The sequence below is a fragment of the Typopeltis vanoorti genome, chromosome 4 (genome assembly GCF_054136105.1).
Source record: "Typopeltis vanoorti isolate ZY-2024b chromosome 4, IOZ_Tvanoo_1.0, whole genome shotgun sequence".
Classification (NCBI taxonomy): Eukaryota; Metazoa; Arthropoda; class Arachnida; order Uropygi; family Thelyphonidae; genus Typopeltis; species Typopeltis vanoorti.
Window position 1 is genome coordinate 44961354 of NC_143552.1, and position 17416 is coordinate 44978769.

The following is a 17416-nucleotide window of genomic DNA, read 5'->3' on the forward strand; positions in this document are numbered from 1 at the left end:
GTTTTAGTTTTCTGACAGCATTTTCAACTTCACAAAGTAAAATGGGTGGTCCTTCTAAATCACTCTGTTTGGGAATATTATTTCTTTGTTGCTCATCAGACCACACCTGGACTACTGTGCTCAAATTTGGTTCCCAGGATTTGAAGGAAATAAATTAACCTTGGAAAGAGCACAGAGGCAGATAACAAAAATGATATTGGAACTACAATGTTAGTTATGAGGACAGTCTGGGGTATTTGGACTGCAAAGTTTGGTAGATAGAAGAAGGAGAGGTGATATGATCGAAACATTTAAACTGTTGAGGGGTAGTTGTAGGGCTGACACTGGGGAGTTTTTGGTTGGTGAAATGGGGGAAAGGAGTGAGGACAAAGGACCATCCTTGAAAATTGTGAGCAAGAGGATGGTTGAATCATGGAATGCATTGTCTGATAGGATGGTGAGAGCATGAATGGTGAATGAGTTCAAGGTATGATAGATTGAGAGCTTCTAGGGCAAGCCTTCAATGATGAGTCTTTTGACTCCAAAGAGCAGTGGTTCTTAACCTTTTAGTAGTCGTGGCCCCCTAAGTATCCTAAAATATTTTCGCAGTCCCCTAGTTTGTAGTAACATAATATATAATAATTAAACTTTTTTAAAATAGTGGTTTTACTTTCTGATTATAATGACAAAAAATCAGAAAACAGAAATCAACTTTACTTAAATATTACTGTAAAAACTTTATTGTATTTATATTTAGGAAATCAAATAATGTTCTTTGTTTGCTCATTTTATAAGGGGATAAATTTTAAGAAATAAATCAGTATTACAGCAGTGAAAGTTTCGAAAAGTAATTGCATCAAGTAGCATTTAACAACGTTGAGTTGTATGCATTCATACTAGTATTGTTTAAAACTTCAGAGAATCACTTCTATCACACGTTCACATGTCCAGTAGACGGATGTCAAAACTTGCAGTGTTGCCAGCAGCAAAAAGTCAACTTGTGCCGTAACCAAAAGAAACTACTGCATTAAACTGCATAATTCAGATTATTAATACAAAACGATACAAGTTTGAAACAAAATAATTATTTTAAGAGATTTTAAAATTTTAAAAACTAGAAACGTTCTATAAATTTTCCACGGCCCCCTAGGGGACTGCATCCCATCGGTTAAGAATCACTGCCACTGAGGTTCTGAATAATCATAGTAATAATGCAGAAGTCATATACAAGTAGTAAAAATGTGTACCTTAAAAACACCTTATTATTAAAATATTCTGGATCAGAAATCATTGTAGAAACTTATTTCACTTGATAAAAATGTGTATTATACTTGCCCAGAATTTATATTCTCATTTAACCACCCAAATAGAAAAAATATATGCTTCATATCTACATTATTTCTATAATATCCAAAGGTTATATTGACTCCAATGGACACTTTGTATCTATATAATCATAGATGTATATACATGTCAAAGCTGGTACGGTGGTTAATCCTGTTAATCCTTTATCCAAGTATAAGCAAACAAAGTTGCGGGTGAAGTATCTTGACGGCTAAGTTACATATATAGAGAAGTTATGACCTTACATTCAACCTTTGTATCTTCCTTGGTCTGGTCACTGATGAGACCTCAAGAAAGGTCGAAACCTGTGTGGGTAGCGATTCTCTCTTAATGCACAGCATTATGCACTTACAAAAGGAAGTGTGCTTCGCATTATGGAATACTAAGGCAAATGATATGAAGTCAGCAATCTCTATATACAAATAGCATAGTCATGAAGAACTTCACATGCAAACTTTGTTTGTTTACACACATGAATAAAGGATTAAATAATATAATTTCCTGGCAAATATAATTTACTTCCTAATCAAGTAATAAAAAAAAACACTTTCCACAACTATCTTTGTTCCTGTATCTATATTTAAAAATTTTAAAATTTAATTAAAATAAAATAAAATTATTATTTAATCTTTACTCTTGGTACTAGCTTGGTAGGTATCCATACCATGATATGAATAAAAGACATGTACTTCTTGTATAAAAGAAGAAATCAATAACTCCAAAGACAGAGAGGATAAGAGAGCAAGGGGCATGCTGCTAATGATATCAGATGACTTGAATCCAGTTAGAGTTCAGACCTTTGATTGTAGTACTACTACTAGCAGAATTTCGTGTGGCAGTGAGTTTGAAGCCATCTGGTGTGCAGTGGAATCTAACAAGATCAATTACATAGTGGGTTGTTGTTGTTACAAACCTGGTAGATCGGTTGCTAGTGATGAAGAAATGCATCACCAAATAGAAAAGATGAGTGTGAAATGAGTTATCATAATGGGAGACTTTAGTTATCCAAATATTGATTGGGTAGCAGTAGAATATCATTAGAAGAATGAAAATGCATTTATTGAGCTGTTGCAGGACAACTTCCTCAAGCAGCATGTGACAGAAGGAACTTGGGATCAAATAGTGTTAGATTTGATTATGTCAGAGGGTGTTTCAGTTAAAGACATAACTATTCTGCCTCCAGTTAGTGACAGTGATCATGCAGTACTCACTTGAGAAGTGACAAAGTTTATGAATGTTCTGTTCAGAAAAGGTTACATGCTGAACTACAAAAATTATGACCAACTAAGGAGTATACTGAGCTCATTGGAATGGGATTGATTGATGGATAGGAAGAATATCGATAGTGCATGGGAATTGTTTAAACTTAAATGATGCGATATCAGAATGTGTCCCGAGAGTTCGAAGAATAAATAGGGTAGGAGTCAAATGGATGTGTAATCTTATTAAGCAAGAGTTTCGTAAGAAAAGGATGATGTGGAAGGAATACAATGTGCATAAGGATGATTATAAGCAGCATGCTAGAATAGTCACAACTGTTGTACGGAAAGCAAAGTCTGAGTATGAAAAGAAATTGGCTCTGAGTGCTAGAGACAACCCACAAGAAGTCTATCAATAGCTGCAAGTAAAAGAAAGAATGAATATGAAAGAATAACTCTTCTAAATGCAGATGCAGAAGAGGTTAGTCAACTAATGAGTGCCGATTTTGTTAAAAGCTATCAGTCTGATGTAAGTGACATTGAGCTCACTGCTAACTCTTCACTGGATGAAGAAATTCAAGTGTATGGGGATGAGGTATTAGAGCTGTTGCACAAACTGAATAAGAATCCAGCAATAGGGAGCTGATGGAATATCAGCACATGTGCTAAAAGAGTGTTCAGCTGAACTGGCTATTCCTTTGACCAGGCTGTTTAATATGAGTCTAAGAACAGAGAAGATTCTGCACGAATGGAAAGAATGTACGGTAATCCCTTTGCACAAGGGTAGTGCAAAGGCCCAATGTATCCAACTATTGACCAATTAGTATCTCAGGAGTTGTGGTAAAGATTTTGGAAAATTGATTAGGGCTCGCATTCAGAAATGGGTTGACAGTGAATCTCTACTTTGCAATGAACAACATGGGTTTACAATGGGAAGGACATGTTTTAGCAACTTGCTCACATTCTATAACAATGTTACCATTGAACTAGACAAGGGGAATGGATACACCATGATACTTTTGGATTTTGCTAATGCTTTTGACAGAATACAGCATGGTAGACTGTTGCATAAATTGGAGAAAATGGGTTTGGGTTATACAATATCAGCATGGATAAGGCTGACTGACATATCAAAAAGTGGTATATGGGAGATGTCGGTCTACAAGATTTAAGGTAACCAGTGGTGTACCACAAAGATCAATGTTTGGTCTACCATTATTTAATCTGTACATTAATAATATTGAGAAGAATTTGACAAGAAACATACAGCTGTTTGTTGATGATGCAAAGATAGGTAGGGTAATCAGGAATGCTGCTGATATGCAGCGCTTGCAGAATGATTTGAAAAGGCTGGAATTGCGGGCATGGGAAAATGGATGTCGGTTCAATGTCAGCAAATGTAAAGTCATTCACTTCGGCGTGATTAGATATCCAATGTCGTATTATATTGGTGGGATTATGCTAGAAGAAACTGAAGAGGCTAGGGAGCTTGGAGTGTTAGTAGATAGAAAATTGAAGTTCAGGGTCTATGTGGCAAAGATTGCAAATACAACTCAAAAGATAATTGCAATGCTGAAATGAATGTTCACATGTAAAGATAAGGATGTCATTTTGCCTCTTTACAAATCCTGGATAAAACCTCGCTTGGTCTATTGTGCACAGGTCTGGTCTCCTGGTTTCCGTTGTGATTCTGATATATTGGAGAGAGTGAAAAGGAGAGTGCTAAAAATGATATCAGGATTGTGGAATACTGATTGAGAATAAAGATATCTTTATTCCCTTGAAAATCAGGAGGCCAGATCATATACAGCCTGATCAAGGCCTTATAAAAGGGGACTAGAGCCTCTTTGCTTCTGCATGTCAATGTCCCCCTCATCATTGCCATAATCTGTCATGATGTTCTTACAATTTTAGCAATGTGACCCCTAAGCTTCAGGTCTTTGTTCACGACTACTCCCAGATGGCTCATCTCTTCCACCTCCTTCAAAATTTTCCCATTAATTATATACTCTGTATCCCATCCTTACCTACCAAATTTCAAGACTTTATACTTTGCAATATTAATAAAGCAGTTCCTCTCAATTTCCCACTCACACAGACTATTCAGATCCTCTTTAAGGCCACAACTGCTCTACTCCTCTTAGTTGTTTTCAAATTAATGTCATCTAAAAATAATTGCATATCTCCACTTATATCCCAATATTATTAGCATATAAGTAACACTTATATCCACTTATAAGTAAACCACTTATAATCATCCCAAAACAGATACCTATTGCACATGACTAATGATCTTACTAGTTTGGGACACCATCCCACAATATACAACTCACTGATGCTTAACAACCAATCACCTAACCTACTTGCTAATCGATTATCTAATCCTATATGTTCTGTTTAATTACCAGCTTATCGTGTGGCAATCTATCAAAGGTAGTTGGAAATCCAAATATACCACTATATATAAGTATATCCTCCTTGACCAATGCTTAAACATGACATTTCCCCTTAACAAACTCATGCTGACCATCACACAGAATATTGTTATTATCAACTCAATTCTGAATCCTAGCCCTCACCAACCTCTCCAACACCCTAACCACAACCACACACACACACATATTGGCCTATAATTTCTAGCCTCAGTCTTATCTCCTTCGTGAAGAGGTACAATTTTTATCCTCCCTCCACTAATTTATCCTCCCTCCACACCCCCATTGCATGAGGGCTTGCCTCATGCAATGGGGCTCTTGTTAAACAATGCCAAAAGTAGTGTTTACCTTGTGCATTCATTCAAGATATGAAGTGACATGTTGTCCAGCCCTACTGCCTTATTAACACCAAGTTTAATTATTCATACATCTTCTCAGTCACCACTATCAGTACCTCCTTCACCATAACCTCTAAGCTCAAGTTACACACTACGATGTCATATTCATTAGGATGAAATAGCTTGATAAGCTGCTCATTCCATACTCAACTATATCCTTTGCAGCATTTTCATCCACTAACATTATCCTTCCATAAGCCAGCTGTGATGCAGCTATGCCATATCATGCTGATCCCAAGCCAAAGTAAATAGGTGAGTGTTGAGTGAAGGGCTAGCAAACCCATCCTTGTAAAAAAGTACTTTGGTATGGAAACCAGGACCACAGAAATCTCTGATCAAAATGTAATACTAAATGAAGATGAACTGTTGAGAACGACATCTCCTAGCAAAAGCTCTTATGGAGAAATTAGGGAATTGAGGAATACAACAGAAAATTGGGACAAGACCCAAACTATTTGGGAAAAAAAAAAAAAATTGGACGTTGGGTTGTGAGGACTAAGTATGAAACATCAAAAGCAGCCAACATAGCCAAAGAAATGAAAGAATACAAAATTGAAATATTGGTAATAAGTGAGACAAGATGGAATGGACAGGGATTGTTCCAGTTGAGTTTAGGAGAAACAAATATAAGGATATGCACATGCCAAAGGAGTGGCAATAATGATGTCCAGTAAAGCAAGAACTGCAATGATAGAATGGAAACCAATTAGAGAAAAATGCATAAGAGCAAGATTTAACTGAAGATTCTATAAAGTGACAATTATAAATGCACCAACTAATAATGCAGATGAAAAAGAAAAATATGAATTTTATGATATATTACAAAAAACAATAGATGACAAATCCTAGTGCTATAATTATGGGGATCTAAATGCTAAAATAGGACATGATTGTACAGAGAGAGAAATGATAATGGGAAAAGAAGGTATAGGAAATATAAATGAAAATGGAGGGATGTTACTGGATTACTGCATAGCAAATGAATTATTAATAGGAGGATCCATCTTTAAGCATAAAAATATACATAAGATGAACCAGATGGAAGAGAGAACATCAAGACAGAGAGAGAGAGAGAGAGAAACAAGAAAGAACCAGATGGAAAAACATATAATCAATTTGATCATATAATGATACAATTCTAATGGAAAGGATCTCTATTGAACGTGAGATCAATGAGGAGCAGATGCTTATACAGACCATTTTTTTAGTAATAGGAGAAATTAAAATAAGATTAATGAACATAAAGAAAGTATTGGGCAAAAATAGAATGTATAATGGAAATGAACTAAAGAATATGGAAACTAAAAGAAAATATGCGGTAGTTCTTAGTCAGACCAGAACAAACAAAGAATTCAGAAGAACTGAAGAAATATGGACAAGTATTAAAAACAAACCATTTTTATAACATAAAAAATACTAGGGGTGCATAGAAAAAGAGACAAGAAATAAAGAAATACAAAATAATAATAATATCAGCTCACATGAAAAATATAAAGAAATACATAAAGAGATTAAGAAAAATACAAGAAAAGATAAGAGAGTTTATTGAAAACCTATTAAATGAGGCAGAAATTGCAGCTAAGAGAGATGATACTAAAACATTATATATTATTAAGAGAACAATGGCAGGCAAGAAAAGAAGAGATATTATTAAAGACAACCAAGGAAATAAAATAAACATAAACAATAATAAAAAGAAAACAGAATGATGGGTAGAATACTTCAAAGGGATAATGAATAGAGAAAAACCTGAAAAAGAAATTCAAATACCAAAAAGAAAAGAAGTATATTAAAAATAGACACAAAAGAAATTTAAAAAAAGTGAAATACAAAAAAATACTAAAATAATGTAAAAATAGAAAAGCAGCTGGTATACCAAATGAACTATTAAAAGCAGATCAGATATAGGTTTAATGGTGATATACTCTATCAATTTCTTAACCAAATATAGATGTAGGAAGAATGGCCAGATGAATGGAGTATTGGGTTAAAAAAAAAAAAAAAAAAAAAAAAAAAAAAAAAAAAAAAGATTTAAACTGATTGAAATAATTGGAGAGGAATAATAACATTATTATAATAATAATATTAGAATAATATTAGAAAGAATAAAAAAAAATAGCTAAGAAGCTAACAGAAACAAAATCAGGATTTAGAGCCAACTAAATCCTGCTTTTGTTTGCATTTATCATCATTCATGGCAATAAAACAATCTCCAAAAATCTATACTACTCACTACATTTCATTTTTGTGCTATGCATTGCATTTTGTCTTCATTTACCATAAGATGCAATTATACAAAAATTGTGACCAAACCAACATCCTCAAAAAACACCTTCAAGTCTCAAATCACTGAAATTTCACTAATTTCATTGAAATGTGTGCCATTTTTCCAATATCGTAGTCAAATATTTTAAATGAAATTAAAAACATAATATAACATGCATGGACAAATAGTGAAGGAAAATCATGGATAATAGAGTGGATGTGATGATGTTTGTTGATATCTATCAATGAATGAATATCCTATTAAACAGAAAATAATATTTTTATAGTAATATGAATGTTACTACATGTAAAAGCAAAAAAAAAAAAGGATAAATAAATATTTAAATTTTACTTTTAATTATTAACTTTATTAATAAATATATCTGGATTACAAAAATAGAAGAACATAAAATCATCTCACATGAACTTTGGAGAGAGCCCTTTTCATTAACATCAATTCCAGATGTATCAGTAAGGACTGCATCATAACCAACCAGTCTAGAATGTTCTGAATCTGGTATATAACAGCTTTGTGGAAGTGGTATCTGCCGAATCCACTTTTCTACCCTTCGGCTCACCAGCATGAAGGCAATGTAAGTCACATAGAACAGTAAAAATATAAGAGATTCAATCCTGTTAGGAAGAGAGGGCAAAAACATATTATTATTTTATTATTATTATTATTAAACAAGACCTCATGGAGTCAAAGACTCATCTGGGAGGTCCTTTTATCACACACACATTTCATCATACCTTGTCTTAAACACACTCAAACTCCTTGCAGACACCACACTCTCATCAGGCAAGGCATTCCAATCATTCACAACTCTGCACGAAAAAAACCTGCCTCTCACTCCCCTACTCACACCCTCTTTATACAGTTTCCAGGGATGACCTCTGGTTCTCCCCTGATCTCCCACTATTCTCTGTAGAACTTCTCCACCATTGATCTTATAACAAACCCTTACCAACTTGTAGGTCTCTATCATATCTCCCCTCTTCCTTCTCTCCACCAGACTCTGCAAATTACATCTTCTCAATCTTTCCTCATACTCAACATTCCAGAGGTCAGAAACTACCTTAGTCAGTCGCCTTTGGACCCTTTCCAACATCTCTTCATCCTTCTGAAAACCCGGTGACCAACTCTGGGCACAATAGTCCATGTGTGGCCTAATCAAAGCCTTATACAATGGAACAAGAATCTCCCTACCTCTACACGGCAGTGTCCTCCGTGTCATTCCCATAAGTCTTTGTGTTGTCTTCACAATTTTGGCGATGTGTCCCCTAAATTTTAGATCCTTATCCACTATCACCCCCCAGATCTCTTATTTCCTCTATTTCCAATAATATATTCTCACCAAGCATAAATTCTGCATCCCATCTTTGTTTTCCAAATTTTAAAACCTTACATTTTGCAAAATTGAACTCACATCCCCATTTGCTTGCCCAATCACTCAATTTATTCAAGTCTTCTTGCAAGGCCACAACATCTTCACTACTCTTTATGGTTCGTTCCAACTTTGCATCACCTGCAAACAACTGAATATCTCCATCCAAATCTTCGTCAATATCATTAATATACAAGTTAAATAGTAATGGCCCTAAAACAGACCCCTGAGGCACTCCACTAGTGACTTTCCTTTTCCTGGATATCGCACCCCCATACACAACTTGTTGATACCTATCAGATAGCCAGTCTCCAATCCAATGCACTAATCTAATATCCAACCCCATCTGCTCTAGTTTGACTGTCAACTTATCATGAGGTACTCTATCAGAAGCCTTTGCGAAATCCAAGTATATTACTGTGTATCCTTCTCCTCTGTCCAAGGAAGAGTCACTTTATTGTAATAAGTAAGTAGATTACTAAAACATGACCTCCCTTTAGCAAATCCATGCTATCCATCAAAGATTATACCATTGTTGTCAACCCAACTCTGGATCCTAGTTCTCACAAGCTTCTCCAACAACTTAACCAGAACACCTGACACAGAGATAGGCATACAGTTTGATGCTTGAGTTTGATCACCTCTTTTATGAAGTGGCACAATCCTGCCCTCCTTCCACTCTTTAGGAACTTGACCAAGTGCAAGACTCATATTAAAAAAATATGTCAAGGCAGGTGTCAACTCTCTGGCACATTCCTTCAGAATACACGGTGATATATTATCAAGTCCCACAGCCTTATTTATATCTAGTTTACTCAACTCCTCAAACACCTCTTGCTCACTTACAGTCAGTCTCTCCTCCCCATCATCAAACTGCTCTCAATCTCTCCATGAAGTCACATTCACAAGATTGAAAGATCTTTATGAACTGCTCATTAAGTATCTCCACCACACATTCTGCAACACCTGTCTTTATACCATTTCCTCCAATCAATGTCATCCTTCCATAATCATTCTTTCTTTTGCTGGCTACATATCGAAAGACCTCCCTAGGATTCTTTTTCGCTTCATTAGCTAACTACTGTTCATACCTCTCTTTAGCTACTCTCACCAATCAAGTCACCCTCCTTGCCTGGTCTTTGTAGACCTCATGAAATTGGTTACTTCCACTTCTCTTATGCTGCCTCCACAATGCCCTTTTTCTCTGTATCGCATGCTTAATCTCTTTATTCATCCATCTCACACCTACCTTATTTAACCTTCTCGCCCGTGGAATACATTTAGACATTGCATCTACTAGTTTTTGAAAATCCCCCAAGCTGCATTGATCTTTTTTCCAGCTAACTCCTCATTCCATGCTACACCTGCAAGCTGTCTCCTGAGCTCTTCATAATCACCCCCCTTGTAGTTCCACATATACCCCTTTTTTTACAGGGGTCCTTGCACTGCTGGCAACCACCGAGGTAATCACCTCATGGTCACTTTCACCAATTGATCGATGATTTGACACCTCATTTATCATTACATCCTCTGATGAGATGACCAAATCCAAGACCCTTAATCCTCGTGTGCCCTCTGTTACATACTGTCTAAGGTAGTTATCCGTCAAAAACTCAAGAAACTCATTTTCTTTACTGCCAGTTGCTATCTCTTCATTCCAGTCTATATAGCCATAATTAAAATCACCCATAATGATCACATTTTTCTTATTTGCTTGGCTTATTTGACTATACATTTCACTATCACCACCATCCACATTACCAGGTCTATAACAACATCCCACCAAGTATTTGATTCTATTCACCTCTCTCACACCATACTGCCTCAAAGCCACTGGCCCTATTTCCCTCTTGCATCTCTACTTTCTATGGACATAACTCTTTTTCTATCATCAATAGCACTCCCCCTCCCTTTTTTTACCACTTCCATCCTCACGAAACACATCATAACCTTTCCATCTCTATTCCTGTCAGGATGTGGTCCTCATCTAACCATGTCTCACTTATTCCGACAATCTTTGGGTGAACAGACGCAATTAGTGCAACCATTTCATCTGCTGTGTTTCTTATACTTCTAGCATTGGTATACAAACACAACAGCTCATTTCTGGATCTACAGCTAGTTCCACTGATACCACTCACTCGATGTGATCTCTCTATGCTGGACTGGGGCCATTTCCCTTTCTGCTTCTTCATTTTAGAACCCTTTGCAATTCCATCTGTTTCCTCTTGATCCCTGGTCATCCCATTTCTTTCCTGCCTACAGATGCTCTCACCTCCTCTTGGAGCATCCACCTTTCTCACACTGTGTACCCTGTCCACCCTGAGCCTCCCCATTTCCCTGCTCCTCTTGCACACCCATTCTCTCATTTTCTATACTCATACCACTCACTTCCTCATTCATATCCACTTCTTCAATCTCTCTCCTGTCTTACTCTCCTGCTCTTCCACATCACTCCCCTCTCGATCTGATTCATTCTCTCTATTCACTTCTCTACCTTCCAGCAGCAGTCTCTCCAAGCGACTCACACCATAACCACTCAAATGCAGTCCATCGCTCCCATACAGCTCACTTCGTCCCTCAAACTCATTCCACACATTAACAAACTGTACTCCCATCTCCTCACACATTTCAGCCAGAATATCATTCATAATCCTTGCTCTCCATCTCATTTCACCACAATCATACCTAGGTAACACACTGACTACCCTTCCTGTCACACTATTCACTTTTATCTTTCCAAGCAGCTCCTGGTATTCATTTTGACATGCTCTTTGTTCTCTCTCAAATCATTTGTACCAATTAATACTATTAACTCTTTTGCTCGCTTCCGCCTCATATCCAATGCCTCAATCACTCTACTCATTTTACTGCCATTTTATCCTCTAGCACATCTTTAATAATGGAGTTGCCATACAATGCCACTCGCTCATCTTTCATTAACTCTTTCATGCCATCATGATTTATTTTAATAGTTTTGATCTGAATTCTCTTAATTTCATTCCGCATCCATTTCATTTCTTGCCTCATCCAATCCAATCCACTTTCCGAATCTCGCGACACATTCTCTCTATCATTAAATCTTTCTAACTCTCGACCCCCCTCTTCTCACTTTCCCTCTCATTCATCCTTTGTTTCCGTACTTTCACTCCAACATACGTCCAACTTTCACTATCATTCTTCTCACTTTCACTCTCATTTATCTTTCTTTGTTTCCGTACTTTCGGACTAACATGCATCCAACTTTCGCTATCATTCTTCTCACTTTTACTGTGTTCATTTTTCTTTGTTTCAGTACTTTCAGTCCAACATGCGTCCAACTTTCGCCATCATTCATTCTTTTTTCGCTATCATTTATTCTTTCGATTTTTTTCACTTGCGATTTCTGCATCACGCCATTTCTGCTTTCATTCGTTCTCTAAATTTCGTTTCTTTCCGCCTCACTTTCATCCCTTTTAACATCCGTTACGGTTTTCAAATTACTCTTTTTCTTTTTTCCTGATTTTTCAACACTTTTTTCACCTCTCTTTCTCACCATCCTTCTCTTTCAAATGTGCACTCACGACACAATCGGTACTAACACTTTCTGTCATCAATTTCATATTTGCATTCATCAGTTCCTCGTTCAGGTCACACTTCGCACACACCCTTCTTCCATCCGCACTAAACATCCACAAATCATTTATGTAATCGAAGGAATACATATAACAGACCTCACACTTAACGAAGCAACTGAAATCTAAATTAAAATCATGGAATGACAATGCCGCCGCCATTTTTTTTTTTTTCTCTCTGCAGGTTACTAGGTCTAATAATAACGATTTTGTAATTTAGTTCAGGCAAGAAAAATCCCCCACACTAATAATACCGGTAGCGCACAACGTTTACAGCCGCTCTTACTCAAACAATTATGCATATATACTAAATTATTCCTAGTAAAACTTATCTAATTCAGGAGCTCTTCAAATCGTGTCCACAGCGCTTGGCTCACTAGCGCCCTCTCCCTGACACCCTGATATTATGAGCAAAAGTTTAAATACATGTGTACATAAATGAGGTCACATCATTCCATGACAATTACTTTGTAAGAGTTCTATGAGATATACAGGGTGTTAGGGATAAATTTGACAGTTTCGTAAGGAAAAAGAAAATCTTCTTTGTATCTATTAAATTTAATGAATTGACAAAAAAACATTACAGGCAGAGTTAATTACAATACTATCAACAAGATTTACTCAAAATAACCACCATTAGCATCGATCACAGCTTCAATCCTGCTTCGGAACCTCGAACAAGCTGATGCTACAGTCTCCCTGGGAAGGGCCGCAAAAACTGTTTTAATTTTATCCATTAACTGGGCTTTTGTATTACTGGAAGTGCGATTGGTGTCTTTTTCAACTGCGCCCCATACAAAATAATCCATGGGGTTAAGGTCTGGGGAGTTTGGAGGCCAAACATTTGGACTGGTGAAGTCGTAGAAATTTTCAGACAACCATTTTTGACTTTTCCCAGAGGTGTGGCAAGGGGCCGAATCCTGCTGCCATACATACGGCCTACCATTGGCTACCCTTGTTATCCAGGGCTTGACTACAGTGTTTAGCAACTCCACGTAGCCATCTGAAGTCAACCTGAGGCCCTCTTGGAAAAAATGCGGAATTCTGCTGTACGAACGCAATCAGATCGTCTGCTAGGGATCTTTCTTCTTGCTACATCCTCGTAGTCACCATTGCAAGTCTCTAGTTCATGCCTGATTGTTTTTACTGTATTCAGGGAGCATTGGGCAGCAGTCGAAATATCCTTATTTTGATGGTCGGCACGAATCATCATGATACAAGTTATTCTCTTCCATGATTCAGGTGGGTTCCAGCTATCCATCCTTTCTGACATCTTGTATATGAATGAAGAAGGGTCCAACCTTTTAAATGAAGAGAAGTGTGTGTTAATACATGTAACTTACGGAAAAATATAATTAATTATAAATATGTCAAATTTATCCCGAACACCCTGTATGTGCTAACACAATCTGTGAAGAATTTTTTTTTAAATCCTGAAATGGGAAAAAAAAAGAATCTATTTGTAAAAATATTCTTACATGATGGAATGCTTTATCAATACAATTCCCTCTTTTGTTTCAGCTAATCTAGATAAATTTTGCTTCAGCAAAAAGTTTTCTTCATAATTGATATAACTAATAAGATATATTAATAGTCCTAAGAACTGGTACTTTCTGTTGTTTAATGTAGTCCATTAATTTTTTTTTCTCCCCAGTTTATTACTATTATTACATGACACCTCAAAGGAGTCCAAAGACTTATTGAGGAAGGGCACCCACTCTACAACTCTCCATCTCCACCACTTAATCCACCAGCTACAGTGAACTGTCTTTACCATCATCACCTACACCAACACCATCTACTGCCCACTAGTACTTTTTGTATGTAAATTGTATGTGTCCTCAAGGCCGATTTGTCTTGTGTGGAATGAAAAACCCGAGTTCCAGTAGGAAAAACCCTGCTACCTCTATATGAGATCGGTTAACTCACCTTCAATTAAAAAAAAAAAAAAAAATCATATATAAAGATTCCTGTCGTAATGATGAAAATCAAAGTTATGCCTTTACCAATCGAAGGACACAATGTATCGTCATTCTTCCTATTACTCTATGAAGATGCTGCATAATAAAATGAACTAAATTATTTATGGATGAAAGGAACTACTCTGAGCCATAACCTTTGGTTGATATATAACAGGGGTAGCCAACTATGCATCCTTTTGGAGCCAAAATAATTCCGGTAAAACTTAGAAGAGCCGCAACCTTTGATCGATGCGATGATATGAAAGTGAGTGAGTGTGTGCATGGTGAGGTTGTAACAAGCTTGTAAAAACTGTTTTGACTAATTACATAGATAATTTAAGGAGCTTACTAAGAAAATGGATACAAGAAAGGCCTCTACTAATAAATAACTAAATTATTGTGTTTTGACTTTAAATTATTTTAACTGTTCAAAATAAGCTTCATTTAATGTGTTTCGAATTATTTTTTTTTTATTACCATAATTTTAATTAATCCTGTTTTTCTTTTCTCTTTTTTTATTTTGTTTCTCTTTTTTGTCTCCTCCTCTTTCCTTTTGTTTATTTTTTCCTGGTAGATCATGAACAGACGTGTGGATGCGAGCCACGTTGTGGCCACCCCGATATATAATCCTTTCTTTTAGTGTTACACTGTGATCTGCATTCATTTTCGAAATTATGGATTTTACAACTTTGTTATAACTAATGCTTTTAATTATCCCGACGTTTCGATCTTCATCTGGAGCATACACAAATATACAAGACAAGCTGAGTTACATTACAAATTGTAAGCTACAGAAACAATGATTTGATCACATGTTATTCTATTGGCATGACCTCTAGTGAAAAAAAAAAAAAAAAAATTATAAATTACATCAAGCTAGATTTAATTTAAGATAACATGAATAAACATTTTTTCTTATAGATAGTTTTCTTTCAGTAACAATGATGTCCTGTTTTTAGTATTAAAATTGTTATTTTTGATTTAGGATCCTGAATTTACTACAGTCCTGTTTATAGTTGTTCTTAGAGAGGAAGGTTCCGTGGATCAAATATATGCCTTCTATATGTATGGGATTTTTAGACCTTCATTATTGTTCAGATTGGGGTGGTTGATAATGATATCACAGGCTTCCTTAAATTTGCATTCATACCTTGTTTTGGTGTGATGTAGACAACTAGTGCTTTTCCAGTCAATTCTATGTAAGATGTTCAGGGCATGATCAGAAAGGCCAGCTCACCATAATTATTATATTTAATGTGTCGTTTATGTTCTTTTTGTCTGATAGGAATTGTCCATTCTGTTTCTCCTATATATGGTATGTTACAGGTGCAATGAATGCGGTATACTCCAGGGTGGGCCATCGGGGGGGAGTGGGTCTTTGGAAGAGTTGAGTAAGCTTTTTAATTTTGCAGGGGGTTTAAAGGTGGCTTTGAGGTTGTATTTTTGTACTCTGTTTATTTTGTCTGATGTCCCTTTAATGTAGGGCAGTGGTCGCCAAAGTGGTCGATATCGATCCCCAGGGGTCGATAGAAAAAAATATACGACATCATTGTATGGGTAATATTTAATTCAGTTAACTTGAATTATCTCCATCCTGAATGACAATGCAATTAAGAATGAATCGTGGGAACAGCGACATGAATAGGACCTGTAAGATGGAGCAAGGTCATGAAAATAGTTACGGAGGCCAATGAAGTAAGCCAAAATGACGCATTTACCAACAAGCGTCTTTATTGCTTATCCTATTATAATTACGTAATAGTAAAATAGAGGGGGTCGATAAAATGTCAAGAACCTCTTCAAGGGGTCGACGGTCAAAGTTTGGCGACCCCTGATGTAGGGAATGGTTATAGTTTTGTTGTAGTCTGGTTTGTCTGTCTTTCAGTGCCTGTTCACTGGAGCAGATTTTCAGAGCCCTGTTTTTTTGAGTATTGATGACACCTAGTTTTTGTGTTGGGTGGTGGTAGGAGTTTATGTGTATATATTGGCCAGCATGTGTCGGTTTTCGGTAAACCATGAAGGAAAGATTGCCAGAAGGAAGACGTGTGACAAGCGTATCTAGAAACGGATATATAATAAGATGTCAGTATATAATAGAAACTGTTCAGTTACGATGAATTACTGCATGAAGAAAGATTAGTTTACAGTTACAGCACCACCTTAAACTGTATAGTTTAAGGTGGTGCTGTATTTCATTTTAGTTTATTTTTTTACTTTTTTATGTGTCTCCCACCCACAAAAAGTTATAACCCTTTATTTATTATATTTTTTACATAATCTAGAAACCTTGCTCTAGAGACTAAATATGGAATAAAATAAATTAAAGATGCCAAGAAATTATATTCTTGGTTCGTGTACATATTCTGGTAAGACTTAGAAGATCTGCAACCTTTGACTGATGTGATGGTATGGGAGTAAGTGAGTATGCACATTATAAAGTATAATCAATAATTTCATCCTTTATCCAAGTGTAAGCAAATAAAATTTGTGTGCAAAGTCACTTCACAACTGGCTGCTTGTATATAGAGACTAATGACTTCACATCAATTGCCTTAGTATTCCATAATGCAATGCACATATTCTTATGGACATATGTAATGATATGCATTATGGGAAGGGCCACTACCCAGACTGATTTTGACCTTTATCAAGGTCTCATCAATGGCAGCCACTGCATTATGGGATACTAAGGCAATTGATGTGAAGTCATTAGCCTCTATATACAAGTAACCCAGTCACGAAGTGACTTCATGGCAAACTTTGTTTGCTTACACTTGAATAAAGGATGAAAACAAGAATATAATTTCTTAGAGTCTTTAATTTACAGTATAATCAA

The 17416-nt window shown here is 36.2% G+C and overlaps 1 protein-coding gene across 1 annotated transcript in view; it reads right to left on the minus strand.

The window, feature by feature from the left end:
* Window positions 1–17416, minus strand: part of LOC150107271 (putative sodium/potassium/calcium exchanger CG1090) — a 197313-nt gene that overhangs the window by 62651 nt on the left and 117246 nt on the right. Inside the window, exon 6 of the mRNA XM_090391766.1 lies at window positions 8039–8250. Within this exon, the coding sequence (XP_090247892.1) occupies window positions 8039–8250 (212 nt within the window). The remainder of the gene's footprint in view (window positions 1–8038; window positions 8251–17416) is intronic.